The following is a 15,634-nucleotide window of genomic DNA, read 5'->3' on the forward strand; positions in this document are numbered from 1 at the left end:
ATGTAACGGGGAGAGGGGGGAGGGGGGGGGAGAAGGGGATACTGTTGGGTCCTGAGGGGCTCCTTTTTAAAAAGTTTATTTGTCGAAAGGGATCACCCACGGCTAGTTTGACTCCGGTCAACAGTGTTAATGTACCGACTCTCCTCACAAGCCCTGGGACACTTGGTCTTATTCACACTTTAAAAGAAGTGCAACAGCAGTGTCGGGGAGGGGGGCGAGGGGGGCGAGTGAACAGGACGTGTGAGGCTGCATATGGCCAACCTTAGCGTTGTTTATCCGGAGAGTTGTTACAGCTGAGGACCAGGCTTCTCCCCCCCCCGTTCCTCACTTCTCATTAATCTAGCAGTATGGTTCTGGCCTGCTTCCCATGATGTAGAGGGAGCAGGTTTTTAGTGACCACCCACCCTGAGGAAAAGCATTAGTCTGTCCTCTCGACCGTCACCTGCCATTGTTTATGCCTGCACTTCATCCTGTCACCATCTTTCCGCTGCTATAAAATAACGAGGGGACTATTTTAATTGATGTCTTCAAGGCCTTGAGATTGATGGTCGCCTTAGGGGTGAATTTCTTGCTCATTTCTCCCACCAATCTGTTTTATTCTCAAGGTTTTGGTAGTTGATCATCTTGTCTTTCCCTTATGCTTGTTTCTCCCTTTCCAATCATGTTACTACTCTTTTTTTTCTCTCTCTCTCTTATTGCTCTGTCTGCCACCTCCATTTAGTCCACATGTGCAGATACTGAGCTCATATTCAGTCTGAGCTCTTTCCACCATTGAGAACGAAAAGACCGGCTACCAGATACGCATTAGTCTCCATCTGCCTCTCCCTTTATGCATGAGTTAAGACACTGACTCTCTTTGGCAGACTCGGGTCTCTACGCACCTTTCGGCTGCTCTATACCTTGCCTATATGTCTGCTGGCTACACCTCTCATCAGCTGAACATGAAATATTCATGTCCTCTTTTCTTCCTCCTCTACATTTTTGCATCAATTACTGTGGAGGAAGGCGGGGGGGGAGATGTTTGCGGCCGTATCTTGGCTTCTTCTAAGGTATACATGGCACAGAAAGTAGAAGATACATTAGGTAAGATAGTGCACACATTTGAGATCCATTAGCCATTATTCTCTTTAGTCAGTTCTATATCCTGGTCTCCATTATAGTCTAATGTATTGTGCTCTATTTAGCTGGCCTGATCTCAAAGCTGTAGTTTCACACTCGAGACCTTGAACTTTCCATCTATTTGTGTTAACGGCTCTCTTACTCCCCCTCTCAGGCTGTCACGTTCTCTCTCTCTCTCTCTCTCCTGTCCTTCCTTCCTTCGGTTGTAGCTCCCTGTGTCTCGGTCTGAAGGTCAACATTGGGAGGCGGTCATCACTGCTGCGAATTGGGCAAGAAGCGAGGTTTTCTGCGCCTCTGCCATGTTTGCGTTGTGTCCCCGTTTAATCTGCTCTCGAGCCTCGTCAGCGGTGTAGTTAGAGTCACGGCAGAGCTCATTGTCTCGCTGCAGACGGAGATAACGTGTCTTCATTCGGATTAATCATTAACAGAAAATGACTTCAAGATTGCCTCTTTCCCAAAGACTGGAGCTGGGTGATATTTGTTTGAAATCATTATTGAATTATTAATAAAGTTATTTTACTATATCAATATACAACACATCTCATACATGTGCACAACGGAGAAGTTACTTATTCATTTTTCGGATGGTTTTACACCCTTTCACTGATGTGCAGGTGGCAGTAGAGATGTGCCGAGAAATGAAGCCAGACGGTGAAGAAAATGAAGCTAGCGAGAGAGTAAACAATGCAGGTTATGCAATGTAAATTTCTTTTAAAAAAAACATGTAAAAAAATGCAAACTGTGCTTTTGTAAGAAACACTGAATCTAATCAAAAACTTTGTCCGCTAAATAAACAGGGCACCTTTAATTAACATATTTCAACAATTTGAAAAATTTGGAAACATTATTGCCCAGCCCTCCTAACTACAATTTGGTGATGAGAAATCTCATCATTGGAAGTTTTAGTTTATTTATATCATTTCTATTTTGACAAACTTTTCCCGAAAGACCTGAAAGAACTGCTAGGCCTTGGTGTCGTGTTTAAAGTTGTCTCCCGTGTCTCCTCTTCTGCTTCGCTGTTTCCAGCAGTAGTCACTTCCTGTGGCTAATCATTCTTTGATATGCCATGACACAAACCCCTGGCTCCCTCAGAAACAAACAAGCAAGGCATCGTGAGGATCTTCAAGCCACCAGAGCTGTTGGCTTTTTTTCTGCTCGGCTGGGACACATTCTCTGAACGCCCACTGTTTTTTTTCACGGCCTCTCTTTGCATTAACCCCCCGTAAAGAGGGAACTTGGACGCGACTCAGAGAAAAGTGTGATTTCTTCCACTGCAGTTGCACGGAGATTTAAGGCGTCCTGGTAAGCTTAGAAGGAAGGCTAGAGGGGGCAGAGCTACTCGACAGAATGCCGACCCTGATAACATTAAAGGGACAGGATATGGGCTGTATTCTCCACAAGTAATAATGTGTTTACATGAACGATAACTCCGATAATCAAAGGATCACCTAATAGGGAAAGCTGTTAGAAACTATGTATGGAATGACTTTAAGTTCATCTCCTTTTGTGGAAAAAAAAAAAAAAAAAAAAAAGGTTGTAATGCTATCAGATAGATGGTTGCAGCCCATAGGATCCACTAAAAATACAAGAGATGCCCCCTCTTGTATTTTTAATGTTACTCTCCTTTAATTAAACCTTGTTTTATAGTGTTACTAATAAACCCTCTGATGGCATTATCGAATCCATTTGATGTCTGATTTGTGTCGGAGTCTTGATGGGTTTGGTGGTCACTGTTTGATGTCTTTGGGTTGTGACTGTACTCTAATGTGGTATCTAGGGTTTTATAAAGGGTTGTGTGTGTGCGTGTGCGTGTGCACCTCGATAGCTCTCCAGCTTAATGGACGAAGCATTTCCATGCAAAGGTAATGATGCTCCGTGTCGTTTTATCCACCAGACCTCCAAATGGAGAAATGATGTATTTGTGAGCGGCGAGTTCACACCGTTCTCATGCCGCATTGTGTACTTTTCTCACTCGGCTTGATGGAGATTGGCTAAAGGGCTGGTACGTTGTGATGCGTCTGCAGAGGGTATGGGGATGTATATAGAGTCTGATAAGGACTTTTCCCTCCCGGAGTAATGGATCCTACTGCTGCCAGGTCTGTCTGTCACTGTCATCCACGCCTCTGCTCTTGGATCGCTTCCCTTCCATCGGCGTTCTTTTCTCCCTTCTCCTGCACTCCATTTTGGATTGGATACTGTTCAGGATTTGATGGGAAATAGAAGGCGAGTGTCCCCGCGGGTGATGGCTACACTTGTATGCAGTCACACAGTCCGACTGGACTGAAGCGGGGATTGGCTCGCCTCAAGGCTTTGTTGTCACTCACTTTCTGCCTATTGATTGTGTGGAGGCTGCGTGAGCAATTGTTTTATTTATTTTTATTTGTGTGCGTGTGTAAATGTTTGCGCACACATGGGTTGTGTGTGTGTGTGTGTGTGTGTGTGTGTGTGTGTGTGTGTGTGTGTGTGTGTGTGTGTGTGTGTGTGTGTGTGTGTGTGTGTGTGTGTGTGTGTGTGTGTGTGTGTGTGTGTGTGTGTGTGTGTGTGTGTGTGTGTGTGTGTGTGGGAAATTGGCAGCTCTTACTCTGTGTAGGTGAATGCAAGGACTACTTTGGAGTGAACTTTTGGAGTGTTGGCACTGGCAGCAAGCACACATCTCCCACACACAGCTGAACCCATATAACAACAGAAAGCAATATGTCCTTTGTTTCTATAGGAGCTGCTGTGCTTTCAAATTTTGACTTTTTTCTTCCGTCTTGCTGTTTTTCTAGGTGAGGAGATTCGATCCTGAGGGAATGGTGCTGCGGAGATGACCTGCGTGACATTGCATTTCTCAAGAGATCATTCTCCAATCAAAAGAGCGGAGCGAAATCTAACCGGGACATGGTTGGCAGGTTCACATGATGGACAGGTGATGGAGTCTTCCATCATCTTTCTCCCCCAGTGACTCGGACTGCCAGCCCTCCCTCTGAGGCATAAGTGTGTACCAGCGGTCCAAGGCCCCCTATTTCACTGCCATGGTGACATAAGCGGTGCTGCAATATGAGGGAGAGCCAACGTGAGACCGTCTCATTTCTTTCTCCAGTAGCTGCTGCAGCTGCTGCTTTAACGCCGTTTGTGTTTAACTCGATAACAAGACTGACTCCGTTGTAAATAATCCCTGCTCGCCGTTTTCTACCCACACCGAGAGGGACTGTCCCTGTGTCGCTGGGCTGCTGGGGCGGAGCGGTGTGGCCCGAGACGATGCTGGGATGCGTGACACGCCTCCGTCGGCTGGTCCGTCTCCTCCCCCTGCAGACCTCCCTGCTCCTCCTCTTCCTCTTCTGCACCGTCAGCGTCTTCATCTCGGCCTACTTCCTCTATGGCGTCAAACGGGAGCTGGAGCCTTCGGGAGGGGGCGTGTCCGGGGCCGAGGGAGCGTCCGCAGACTCCGATGACCCGAGGGTCACTCCGTCCCGGCTGCTGCCTCTGCGGGGCGTCCCGGGGGGCCCCGGGGTGGATCCCGGAGGGGCCAGGACAGATCCTGTGGTTCTGGTGTTTGTGGAAAGCCAGTATTCTCAACTGGGTCAGGAGATTGTGGCCATCTTGGAGTCTGGCCGCTTCAAGTACCGGACTGAGATCTCTCCCGGTAAAGGGGACATGCCCACGTTGACGGACAAAGACAGAGGGCGTTTCACTCTGGTGATTTATGAGAACATTCTCAAGTATGTTAACTTGGACGCCTGGAACCGAGAGCTGCTGGACAAATACTGTGTGGAATATGGAGTGGGCATCATTGGCTTCTTCAAGGTTAGGACAACACCACACTCCCTCTCCTCCCTCTCCTCCCTCTCCTCCCTCCTTTCACTCACACCTTCTGCCCTGTCCATCTGGCTCCTCCGTCTCTAAGGAGATGGGATTCACAGGGTTGGAAAGACCTGGCTGGTTCAGTATCACTCAGTCCTGTTGCACTTTTTCTCTCATGCTCTCTCTATTCCTTGTTCATCTTTATTCTGCAATCTGGTCTCCTTCGCTCTTCTTGCCCAGTCTCGTTTCTCTTTTCTTGTCTTCTCTCCTTTGTTTTAGTTTCTCTAAAGTTCTCTAAACCTCTATTTTCCTCTATATCTCTATTAGTCTCTCTGTCTCTCCTTCTCTCTCTCTCTCTCTCTCTCTCTCTCTCTCTCTCTCTCTCTCTTTCCCTCCCAGTAATCCCTAGCTGAGCCTGTTTGCCTGAGGCCTGTTTTCAGGTCTTATGGTTTTAATCACCATCTCTGAGCCGTGGAAAGAATATAGAAAGATATGTGGAGGCATGGATGGTGGTGCAGTGATATTATGGGTGTAGGTGAATGTTAGAAACGAAAGGTTGGTGGGATTTGCCATCTATTGGGAGAGGAGGAAGTAGAGCGAGGGTGTGCATCCCAATGACCTGGACACACAACGCCGCTGCTCAGCTATCTGAACCGATCTGTTTGCAGTAGCGCTCAACTGATGTCTGGATGGCAGATTTTAGCCTATTACAAATCTGCATCGACATATATGCAATGCAAAAATGCAGAAGACAATTTTGAGGTTATTAATAGACAGTATCGCCGTGACAAGTATAGTTTTTCAACTGTAAAATGCTGCCTTTGGTATATTGCTTGGTCAAAATTATTTTCCACCAAATTTAAAGGATCCATATTAAAAGAAATAGTTTACTTTATGTACCGTGTTTATGTTGACTCTTGTATTCTGTACTGGGACACTGAGGTAATCAGCTTCGTACTTCATGACCCGTCCTCATTTTATTAGAATTGCTTAAAAACATGATATTTCACTGGTGACACATATAACAAGTTCACAATAGAAATTGTTTTAGCGAATTACTTCTGTTTTATTGAGACCTTAGTTATGAAACACGGTTCAATGCAACAGGTTCTCAAATGCTCTCTATCTGTTCCTTACTAAGTCCATTTGGGTTTCTGTTATTGGTGTTTTACTGTTTGTTAGTAAGAGTTAGAGAATCACTGTGTAGGATTACATTCAGCAAACAAAAGGAATATAAGTTAACAGCCATGAAACATAACAAATAAATGAAATACTCCCTTATTTGGAGGATAAACAATACATTATGTTCATGTACACATTTTGACACCTTCACCTTTCTACATTAGGTTTTAACAAGGTTGAAAGTAATGAAAAGAAAGCTGACAAACTCTACTGTGGGGCCTGATTAAACAATTTCTGATATATTGTTCTTTCATTTTTCATATATCGGTGTCTGTCAGGCTGTAGTTAATAGATGTGAATGCTACACACTGTATGACAGTGTTAACTTTATGATCCTTCATCATACACCCACCACACAGGTATCTTTTTGAGTAAAAGTGCAGGAGAATGTAGGACTTGTGTATCCTTGTGGCAGTGGAGATGACACATTATAGAGGAGAAATTTCAATGAATAATCACTGAACCCTCAGACTTCTGAATTTTGGAGGGCACAGCGGGAGGTTATTCATTTTGACTGCAATCTCGGAGCACAGCAGATTGAGCAAAGCAGGTAGAAGCCGCCTCATGGCTTCACGTTTGACTAGGCCTGACATTCCTCATTTCACACATGATTGGAGAAATTGGGGAATTATATCCAATACATTTCCATCTTCATCAATCTGGTGTATGATGACTCTGTGTGATTTTTCTCTCTCTTGTCTCTGTCTCTCTGTTGATCAGGCCAATGAAAACAGTCTGCTCAGTGCACAGCTGAAAGGCTTCCCTCTCTTTCTGCACTCTAACTTGGGTCTGAAGGACTGCACCGTCAACCCCAAGTCCCCCCTGCTCTTTATCACTCGATCCGGGCAGCCCCTGCCAGGTCCGCTCCCCGGGGACGACTGGACCGTTTTCCAGTCCAACCACTCCACGTACGAGCCCGTGTTGCTGGCCAAAACCCAGTCAGCTGAGAGCGTCGCGTCGATGGGGCAGAACGCTGCTCTGCTCCCGTCGGTGGTGCAGGACTTGGGGCTCCATGATGGCATCCAGAGGGTCCTGTTCGGCAACAACTTGGTCTTCTGGTTGCACAAGCTGGTGTTTGTGGACGCTGTGGCCTTTCTGACAGGGAAGAGGCTCTCGCTGTCCCTGGAGCGCTTCATCCTGGTGGACATAGATGACATCTTTGTGGGGAAAGAGGGCACACGCATGAAGGTGCCTGATGTAAAGGTGAGTTTGTGCATGAGTTTCAGAGTGAAACCAAAAACTTTATGAGAGTAAAAACTGAATCCATTTATGTATTTTTCAACAGCTCTTTGCTGAAATATAAAAATTGCCTCACACATAGCATGTGGTACCCTGTGCCAGTCAGACAGAAAAAAAACCCGTCTTCTCGCTCCTCTTCTCCCTTTGAATGCGTTCGTCCCAGTAGGCCGCTCAAAGCTGACAGGCCCCACTGCTCACACTGTCACAGAAGCTCCACAGCAATGAATATTTCAGGGGCCCAGAGACATACAAAGAATGTTGAAAAGCTCCTTGTTTGCGTCCCCTCAGAGTAGAACAGACCCCCTCACATCTGGAGGCCGAGGGTATAAGAAGAAAAATATATATATATATATATATATATTTATATATTTATATATATATTTATATATTTATATATTTATATATATATATGGAGGAAGCATCAAGCCGTCTCCCTGGCAGAGAAACAGCGAGCTTTTAGGAACAAATCACACCCTGACAAGACGGAGAAATCAGTGAGCGTGAGAGAGAGAGGGTGTGTGCCGGGAGTCTCCTCCAGCGTGGAGATCAAATGAAACAAACACCCGAATCAGAGGAGAGGAAAATATCAAACGGAATGAAGGAGAGGAGTGAGGCAACCGGGACCGAATGTTGGATGTTTACCGAGAGAAACTTGCAGGATGAAATATGTATGTGGGCACGCGGGTGTTCACGCTTCCTCATTAATGCACTCGTGCACCAGTGTGAGCAAAACGTGTATTGACTCACTCCGCTTTCCTCCCACCGTTTCAGGCCCTGCTGGAGACGCAAAGGGAGCTGCGCACCCATGTGCCCAACTTCACCTTCAATCTGGGCTTCTCAGGGAAATTCTTTCACGCTGGTAAGATGCCGACCGTGAAGAGAGCCTTTGCTACTGTTAATTCAGGCACAGATAAGAACACGTACTAAAACCATAAGCGATAACACCTCTGTGTTTTGATTCACACTGTTTTCATTTCTCTACTCCACTTCTTCTCCTTCATACCCTGACTTTACTTCTTCTGCTATTAATCTCCCACATGCTTCTCACCAATATTTTGAACTTCTCCCTCGGCCTCTCTGACTTTCATTTCCTCCCTGACCCCATTTCACCTCTGCCTCTTCTTTGTCATTGTCCATTTTTTTTTATTTCCTCCATTTCCTTTTCACCCATCTCCTCTTGTTTTTTCTGTTAACCTCCATTGTCTCCCTCCCATCTCCTCCCTCTTTCACACCCCCTCTGTCATGTCCAGGATCTGATGAGGAGGACCTGGGAGACGACCTGCTGCTTTCCTACGTGAAGGAGTTTTGGTGGTTCCCTCACATGTGGAGCCACATGCAGCCCCATCTATTCCACAACCAGTCCGTGCTGGCCGAGCAGATGTTGCTCAACAAGAAATTTGCCATGGTGAGTCACCGGGGTCCAAGGTCAGATCACAGCTTTGGGTGGTCAGAGCTGTACTTGCATATCTCATCGTCCTTCTTCAAATGGCGATATTAGGCAAGCTGTTAATGCTTTTTACAAGCTATAATCTGTATTTCACAATACGTGTGGTTACCGAGGTAACGGCAAGTTTAAAACTACAGCAAACACTACTACTTTGTCAGGAATACAGGAAGAGCAACTGGTCTATCTGTTTGCTGTGCAGCCAAACAAAGTCTGTTTCCAGTCAGCAATATCTGCAAATGCTATCAGATTTCAGTTGCACGCAACAGTAGGTCACAGTAGAGTTTGTCAGCTTGCTCAGATTGGAGATGTGAGCTCTAACAGCTCACTGGGGCGCCTCCTTCTGGTTCCATATCTCCCTTTTAAAAATAAAAACAGACAGGGAGTTAACGTAAATGACATACCAGAATTAGCATTAGAAACGGCAGTAAACAGTGTGAAAATTTGGCATTTTCCTGTGAATCCCCCCTGTGAATGTAGTCATCGGAATCCAGTGTGGGAGTGCTGGACTCCACCAACACTAATAAAAACCACTATATAGAGAGAGAGAATTACTGAATGTTAATGCATAAAGTGGCTATTGCAGGAAACATGCTGACCATAAATAATTCGGGGGTTTGATATCATGAAAATCTTAATGATTATATTATATCTTTCATAGGTTGGGGACATTATCAATTGACCTTTTCATCCTCTCTTCTTGCCTCCTAACTCTCACTCGTGTCTTCACCCTCTAGGAGCATGGGATCCCCACTAACATGGGCTACGCGGTGGCGCCCCACCACTCTGGCGTCTACCCTGTCCACATACAGCTGTACGACGCCTGGAAGAAGGTGTGGGGCATCAAGGTGACCAGCACGGAGGAATACCCACACCTGAAGCCTGCCCGCTTCCGACGAGGTTTCATCCACAGCGGCATTAGCGTAAGACCACTCTTCATCCACACTGAGCATCCATGAGGCCTCATTATCTTATTACCTCTGGCCCGTTGCTTTTCCCTCCACTTGTCCTCCCATCATCCACTATGGTTTCAGCTAATAATGCCTTTCAGGGTTCTCTTTCTCCATTTACATATGCTATGCTTCATTCATTAGTTATCGTGCCATCTCCACCTCCTCTGGTAGTTTTGTACTTATTCTTCTCTCATGACCAGCGGCTACTCTCCGTCATCCTCCGTTCCTCTCCGCCTCTGCTTTTCTTGAGTCTTGTCCCCAAAGATACTGAGCAGAATCTTATTGTCGTCTACGTTATAGCACTGAGGCGATATTCTCATTAGTCTAGCTGGGCTGTTGTATTATTCCACTAAGTGTGAGATGATCGTGTAGTCAAGTGAACCAGTCTTGCATGAGACACCTGTCTGAGTAGTGCTTCCCAGCAGGCCTCAGCACCATAACACAGCATAGCAAGTGTCTGCACATAACCCCCCCCCCCCCCAAAAAAAAAAAAACTGCACTCCATTCAACTTCACAGCGCCAGCTGGGTCTAAATAATATAGTCATGAGAGCAGAATAAAAGTTGAATGGATAACATTAAAGAGGTTCAAAAAAAAAGAAGAAGAAATCTTATCCTTCTTTCTCAGGTTGACCTTCAGCGCTGATAGGAAACAGTGCAGCCTCAATCCAGTTCCTTTGTAGCGTTGGCATTCAGTCGGCCCGTGTGGTCTCAGAGCTCTACAACCGCCCTTCAGATAGCGCCGCAGTCTGAATGGACAGTCTCCACTGCTTACTGATGATTGATATTCAGTTCCCCTGACACTCTAAACTGTAAACTCCTTTCCATGAATTTCCATATAGACTCGGAGTGAATAAGGGGTTTGCTTTGGCTAGATGAGCTGCATAATATGAATGTTATTGAGAGCAAACAATGTGTGGGGTAACCGCCTGGAGTCCTGACAGCTCCGCTCTCAGCGGAGGGCTGATGGTGTTTGTGTTGATTTGTGTGAATGCATTTCTTTGCGATTCTGTGTGTGTGTGTGTGTGTGTGTGTGTGTGTGTGTGTGTGTGTGTGTGTGTGTGTGTGTGTGTGTGTGTGTGTGTGTGTGTGTGTGTGTGTGTGTGTGTGTGTGTGTGTGTGTGTGTGTGTGTGTGTGTGTGTGTGTGTGTGTGTGTGTGTGTGAGACTTTTCATTCTTTTCTTTTGGTGACTTTGTGTTTATGCCACAGGTGCTTCCCAGGCAGACGTGTGGTCTTTTCACACACACCATCTTCTATAAAGACTACCCAGGCAGTCCGAATGAACTGGACAAGCTCATCAATGGAGGAGAACTCTTCCTCACCGTTCTGCTGAACCCTGTGAGTCAAATGCACATCCACAAGGCACAGCTATTGTCTTTCACACTAGGAAACCCATTTAACTGGCGGTGTAAATTGAAATCTAAATGAGGGATGGGACAATGACTAGGCAGTGATGTCTGCATCGTGCTTTCTCTATTTACGCTTCTGTAAAAGCTTCTTTTATTTGAGCTGCATTTTTGAGATGTAAAAAAAAAGGTTACTTTTATTACAATATCCGTCACAAACGTCACCCTGAAAAGTCTTCAGATGATTGTATTCCTCTCAATTACTTTTAAAAACTATGTTCAAACTGAAATAAGCCCCTTTTTTCAAACAATTTTATTATTGTTTGGTATTTCCCTACATCAATTTCTCCACAACTTTATATTAAAGTGCATTTGTATAAGCATGAAAGGGAGCAATTCTTGTGTTTACTCTTGTGTTTTTAGTGGCTTGTCAGTGACACTGGCTCAGTTAAAGTTCTTAAACAATAGTTAGATATGAACATTGCAACCGGTCTTCCTTAATGTAATCCTTCCTCCTGTTCATACCGGCTCTTCAGGATCAGTTTCTAAAGCAATTTCAGCGTCCGTGATGGGGGACATTATTCACAAGGGATCTCTTAATGCAATGTCCATGTAAGCACCAGAGTATTGTTTTCAGACAGACTTAAACATTTTTATTAAGGTTATCTTAACCTTTAGTAGATGTGCTCTCCTTATTCTGATGAGAATTTGTTAAATATTTCACATTTAGGTGGGCAAGTAACAATTTATTTATGATTAATCTGCTTTGTATTTTCTCGATTAAAAACTGTGACTTGTTGTCTGTCATAACATTGCAAAAAATATGAAATGCGCTTACCTTGATCTCAATGTGACATCTTCAACTACTTGTTTATCTGAACCAACTGTAGAAAATCTAATATAATACATAGAAATGACAAATGATATTTGTCATAAACTACGAATTACATCATAAATAAAATTCTCACATTTTAGAAGCCAGAAAAATACAACAAAACGTTTGGCATTTTCCGTCAGTTGATGAATTGATTTGTCAACTAACTGTTTCAGCTTTAGCTAAGATAATATAGCACACAGTAATGATAATGTGCCACTGACACAATTCATACCACCCATCCCCAATTTATGGCATATTGAGTTTACCTTCATCCCCTTTAAGTCGTACTCTGCTTGTTCCTTCCCATCACAGATCAGTATCTTCATGACCCATCTGTCCAACTATGGGAACGATCGCCTCGGCCTGTACACCTTTAAAAGCCTGGTGGCGTTCCTCCACACGTGGACCAACCTGAAGATGCAGACCCTGCCACCCATTCAGCTGGCTCAGAAGTACTTCAGCCTCTTCCCCTCGGAGAGAGATCCACTCTGGCAGGTGATGGCGATATCATTTATTTATATATTTATGCATATTAAATTTGCATCCAGTAGCACATTTTTTTGACAGCTTTCAATTGAATGCTGCACTAATGACACAATATAGCAGGTGACGGTACTGTACAAAACACATTGTATCCCTTAAAATATGACATTAAACAGTAATAGCTTGAATACTTTGCAATAATGACTTTGGTAATGAGTAATACATGGTTTTATGGATGGATGGAGAGCAAAGTTGTTACTCATAACATGTTTTATTAAATGCATCTCATTTGTAGTGCCTGTAGAACAAATATTATCCTGCTTTCTCTTGTAATGTTAAATTGATGCATTTGTTAGAACTCTAATTGTTTATCTCTGTGTGGCTACAGGATCCTTGTGAGGACAAAAGGCACAAGGACATCTGGTCCAAAGAGAAAACATGTGACCGCTTCCCCAAACTGCTCGTCATCGGGCCTCAGAAGACGGGTGAGACACAGTGCTTCAACACCACCTACAGGATGAATCAGGAAATTATTACATCAGAAGTTCATCAATCAGTTAGAAGCAGAACACTGATCATGCTCAGAGTGGTTTTAAATGCTGTTATTGTTTACATTTAGTGTTCATCTAATGATGGAATATACACTCCATTAAACCTCTGTGTCTTTTCTTTTCCTCTTTGTCTTGTCTTTGTCACTTGTTCTTTCTTTCTCCTCTCAGGGACGACAGCGCTCTACTTGTTTCTTGGCATGCACCCGGACCTGACCAGTAACTACCCCAGCAAGGAGACCTTTGAGGAGATCCAGTTCTTCAATGGGCACAACTACCACAGAGGCATTGACTGGTAAGAAAACCTCACAGACTTAACATAACGTAGCAGTGCATGGCAGCGGTTACCAGCTACCAACACATTTAACTAGCTTCAGGAAGTTATGTGTATTTTTTCCTTTAGTTTGGGTGTCTACTTGTTGTTTTTGACATTACGCAACTCTGTGGCAAAGTACAGATGCACCAGTAAAACTTAAAATATACAGGAAACTTCAGAATTTTGCATTTCTCTAGATATGCAGGTGAAATGTTGTGCGAAGCATTTCAAGTTACAAAAACATGAAAAAACAGTTGAAGAATGTCAGATTTAATTCTGACTTTCTCATTAAATTTCAAAGCCCAAGGTGGTAGGAGTGTTTCTGTTTAATGCAAATGAAATCAAGAATCAAAATGCAAATTATGCTAAGACCCCACTCAACAACAAATATACTCATTAGTGAAATCCCTAAGGGCAAGACCGGCCGCACAGTCAACACCTATTTAGTTAGACTTTCACTGTTTTAATTGATGTGAAACCTGCATCAACGAGAAGCTTAATGCCGCACAGCACAAAGAGTCCAACACAAAATTCACTTGGCAGGCTTGATATTTATGTGAGCCCAAACACTAATATCGTAAGTGCTGCTACATGTTTTTTCCTGTATACGTGGTGACAAGCTGTTGCACATGGTCGATCACCCACGTAGCATTCAAGGAAATTATTCTTATCTACGGAGTGCAATTCAGGCCAGATCAACTACGGCTGCTTGTAACACTTAGTGTGTTTGTGTTTGCTGTGTGTAGGTATATGGAGTACTTCCCCCTGCCCTCCAACACCAGTTCAGACTACTACTTTGAGAAGAGTGCCAACTACTTTGACTCTGAGGTTGCTGCTCAGAGGGCTGCGGCTCTCCTTCCCAAAGCCAAGATCATCACCATCCTCATCAACCCAGCAGACAGAGCTTACTCTTGGTACCAGGTCAGTCCCAGGCAACCCTTAACTAATAACACAAGCACCTTTTAAACAAAAGCCACCGTGATATAATTAAATTTATTTTAATCACTTCTCTGTCTGCCCACAGCACCAAAGAGCCCACGATGACCCGGTGGCGTTGAAGTACTCCTTCCATGACGTCATCACCGCAGGCCACGACGCTCCGATCAAACTACGGGTCCTCCAGAATCGCTGTCTGGTGCCAGGCTGGTACGCCATCCACCTGGAGCGTTGGCTCCACTTCTACCACTCCAGCCAGGTACCGTGGGTGTATTCATGCACATAGTGGTGGGCAGCATGCAGTTACAAGCCAAGTTAGTCGGCATGTGAAAACTTTCCCCTCTGTGTAAATCAAACTTTGTGGCTGGTTGGCAGGTAATTTTGTTTCCTGAAAGGTTTGGGGTTACAGGAGGCTTGTTGACTCTTTTGCACAGTTCTGATGGGAAGTGTGTTAAATCTTCTGGACCATTAGAGAAGGGAGCTGCCCCTTTTAGGGACATATTCAGAAAAACAAGCTCTTGTTGCCCCATAATGACAAAATGTATGAAATTATTTCAGTGATGATGTTAACATACAAGACTGTTCTGCTCCTGTTCTGACGTTTGGTTGCGGTTTGTGTGTCTCACCCAGTTGTTAGTCTTGGATGGACAGATGCTGAAGACTGAGCCTGCTTCAATCATGGATAAAATCCAGAAGTATCTGGCCCTGGTCAACGTCATCAACTACCACAAGATCCTAGCGTGAGTATCGTCTTTCACTTTAAATCACTTGCAGAGTCATTTCTTTAACTGCCATGTTTACAAATTCATTTACAGATTGATTCATGGCTTTAGACTCAGACGCAGCTTACATTTAGTTGTTGTTTGTCAAATTACACCAAATGTGTTCCCAACAACTTAAGTTTCAAGTGCAAATAAAACAAAGCAGATATGTAAGACTTTATTTTGTTCATCCGGCAGAAAGCAAGTCTTACTATAGAGCATTTTTTAGACTTGGAGTAAAGATGCCGATCATGAACGGCATCATCCCCTGTTTCCTCTCATCCTTCTACTGGTGCTGTCTAGTAAAATTGCCCAAAATTACTTAAAATTATGTTGTTGGTTTTTTGATGTACCTTTAGGGATGTTGTGATCGGTAACAGTAGCTTTGATATCTAAATTAAGCACTCTGTAGTTCACAATTCTTTTCTGCATGTTTTATGTACAGGTTCGACCCTAAGAAAGGGTTCTGGTGTCAGCTGCTGGAGGGAGGGAAGACTAAGTGTTTGGGAAAGAGTAAAGGGCGCAGGTACCCTGACATGGACCCTGAGGTATGTGACTTTGGCTTTAAGAAACACATTTGACCAGCTATTAATATTTAACCTTTCATTTTTTTTTCTATTTTTCATAATATGTTTTAGAGGTTATTTG

General features: G+C 44.2%; 1 protein-coding gene across 2 annotated transcripts in view; it reads left to right on the forward strand.

Moving 5' to 3' along the window:
- ndst1b (N-deacetylase/N-sulfotransferase (heparan glucosaminyl) 1b) overlaps window positions 1-15,634 on the forward strand; it is a 40,470-nt gene that overhangs the window by 22,772 nt on the left and 2,064 nt on the right. For both annotated transcript variants that reach the window (XM_054597653.1, XM_054597654.1), the window contains exons 2-14: window positions 3,888-4,905; window positions 6,805-7,287; window positions 8,095-8,182; window positions 8,574-8,728; window positions 9,505-9,690; window positions 10,929-11,057; window positions 12,255-12,437; window positions 12,814-12,910; window positions 13,145-13,268; window positions 14,036-14,210; window positions 14,314-14,484; window positions 14,856-14,965; window positions 15,432-15,534. In XM_054597653.1, coding sequence (XP_054453628.1) covers window positions 4,360-4,905; window positions 6,805-7,287; window positions 8,095-8,182; window positions 8,574-8,728; window positions 9,505-9,690; window positions 10,929-11,057; window positions 12,255-12,437; window positions 12,814-12,910; window positions 13,145-13,268; window positions 14,036-14,210; window positions 14,314-14,484; window positions 14,856-14,965; window positions 15,432-15,534 — 2,550 coding nt within the window. In that variant the 5' untranslated portion in view covers window positions 3,888-4,359. The remainder of the gene's footprint in view (window positions 1-3,887; window positions 4,906-6,804; window positions 7,288-8,094; window positions 8,183-8,573; window positions 8,729-9,504; window positions 9,691-10,928; window positions 11,058-12,254; window positions 12,438-12,813; window positions 12,911-13,144; window positions 13,269-14,035; window positions 14,211-14,313; window positions 14,485-14,855; window positions 14,966-15,431; window positions 15,535-15,634) is intronic.

The sequence above is a fragment of the Anoplopoma fimbria genome, chromosome 4 (genome assembly GCF_027596085.1).
Source record: "Anoplopoma fimbria isolate UVic2021 breed Golden Eagle Sablefish chromosome 4, Afim_UVic_2022, whole genome shotgun sequence".
In the NCBI taxonomy this organism is placed as follows: domain Eukaryota; kingdom Metazoa; phylum Chordata; class Actinopteri; order Perciformes; family Anoplopomatidae; genus Anoplopoma; species Anoplopoma fimbria.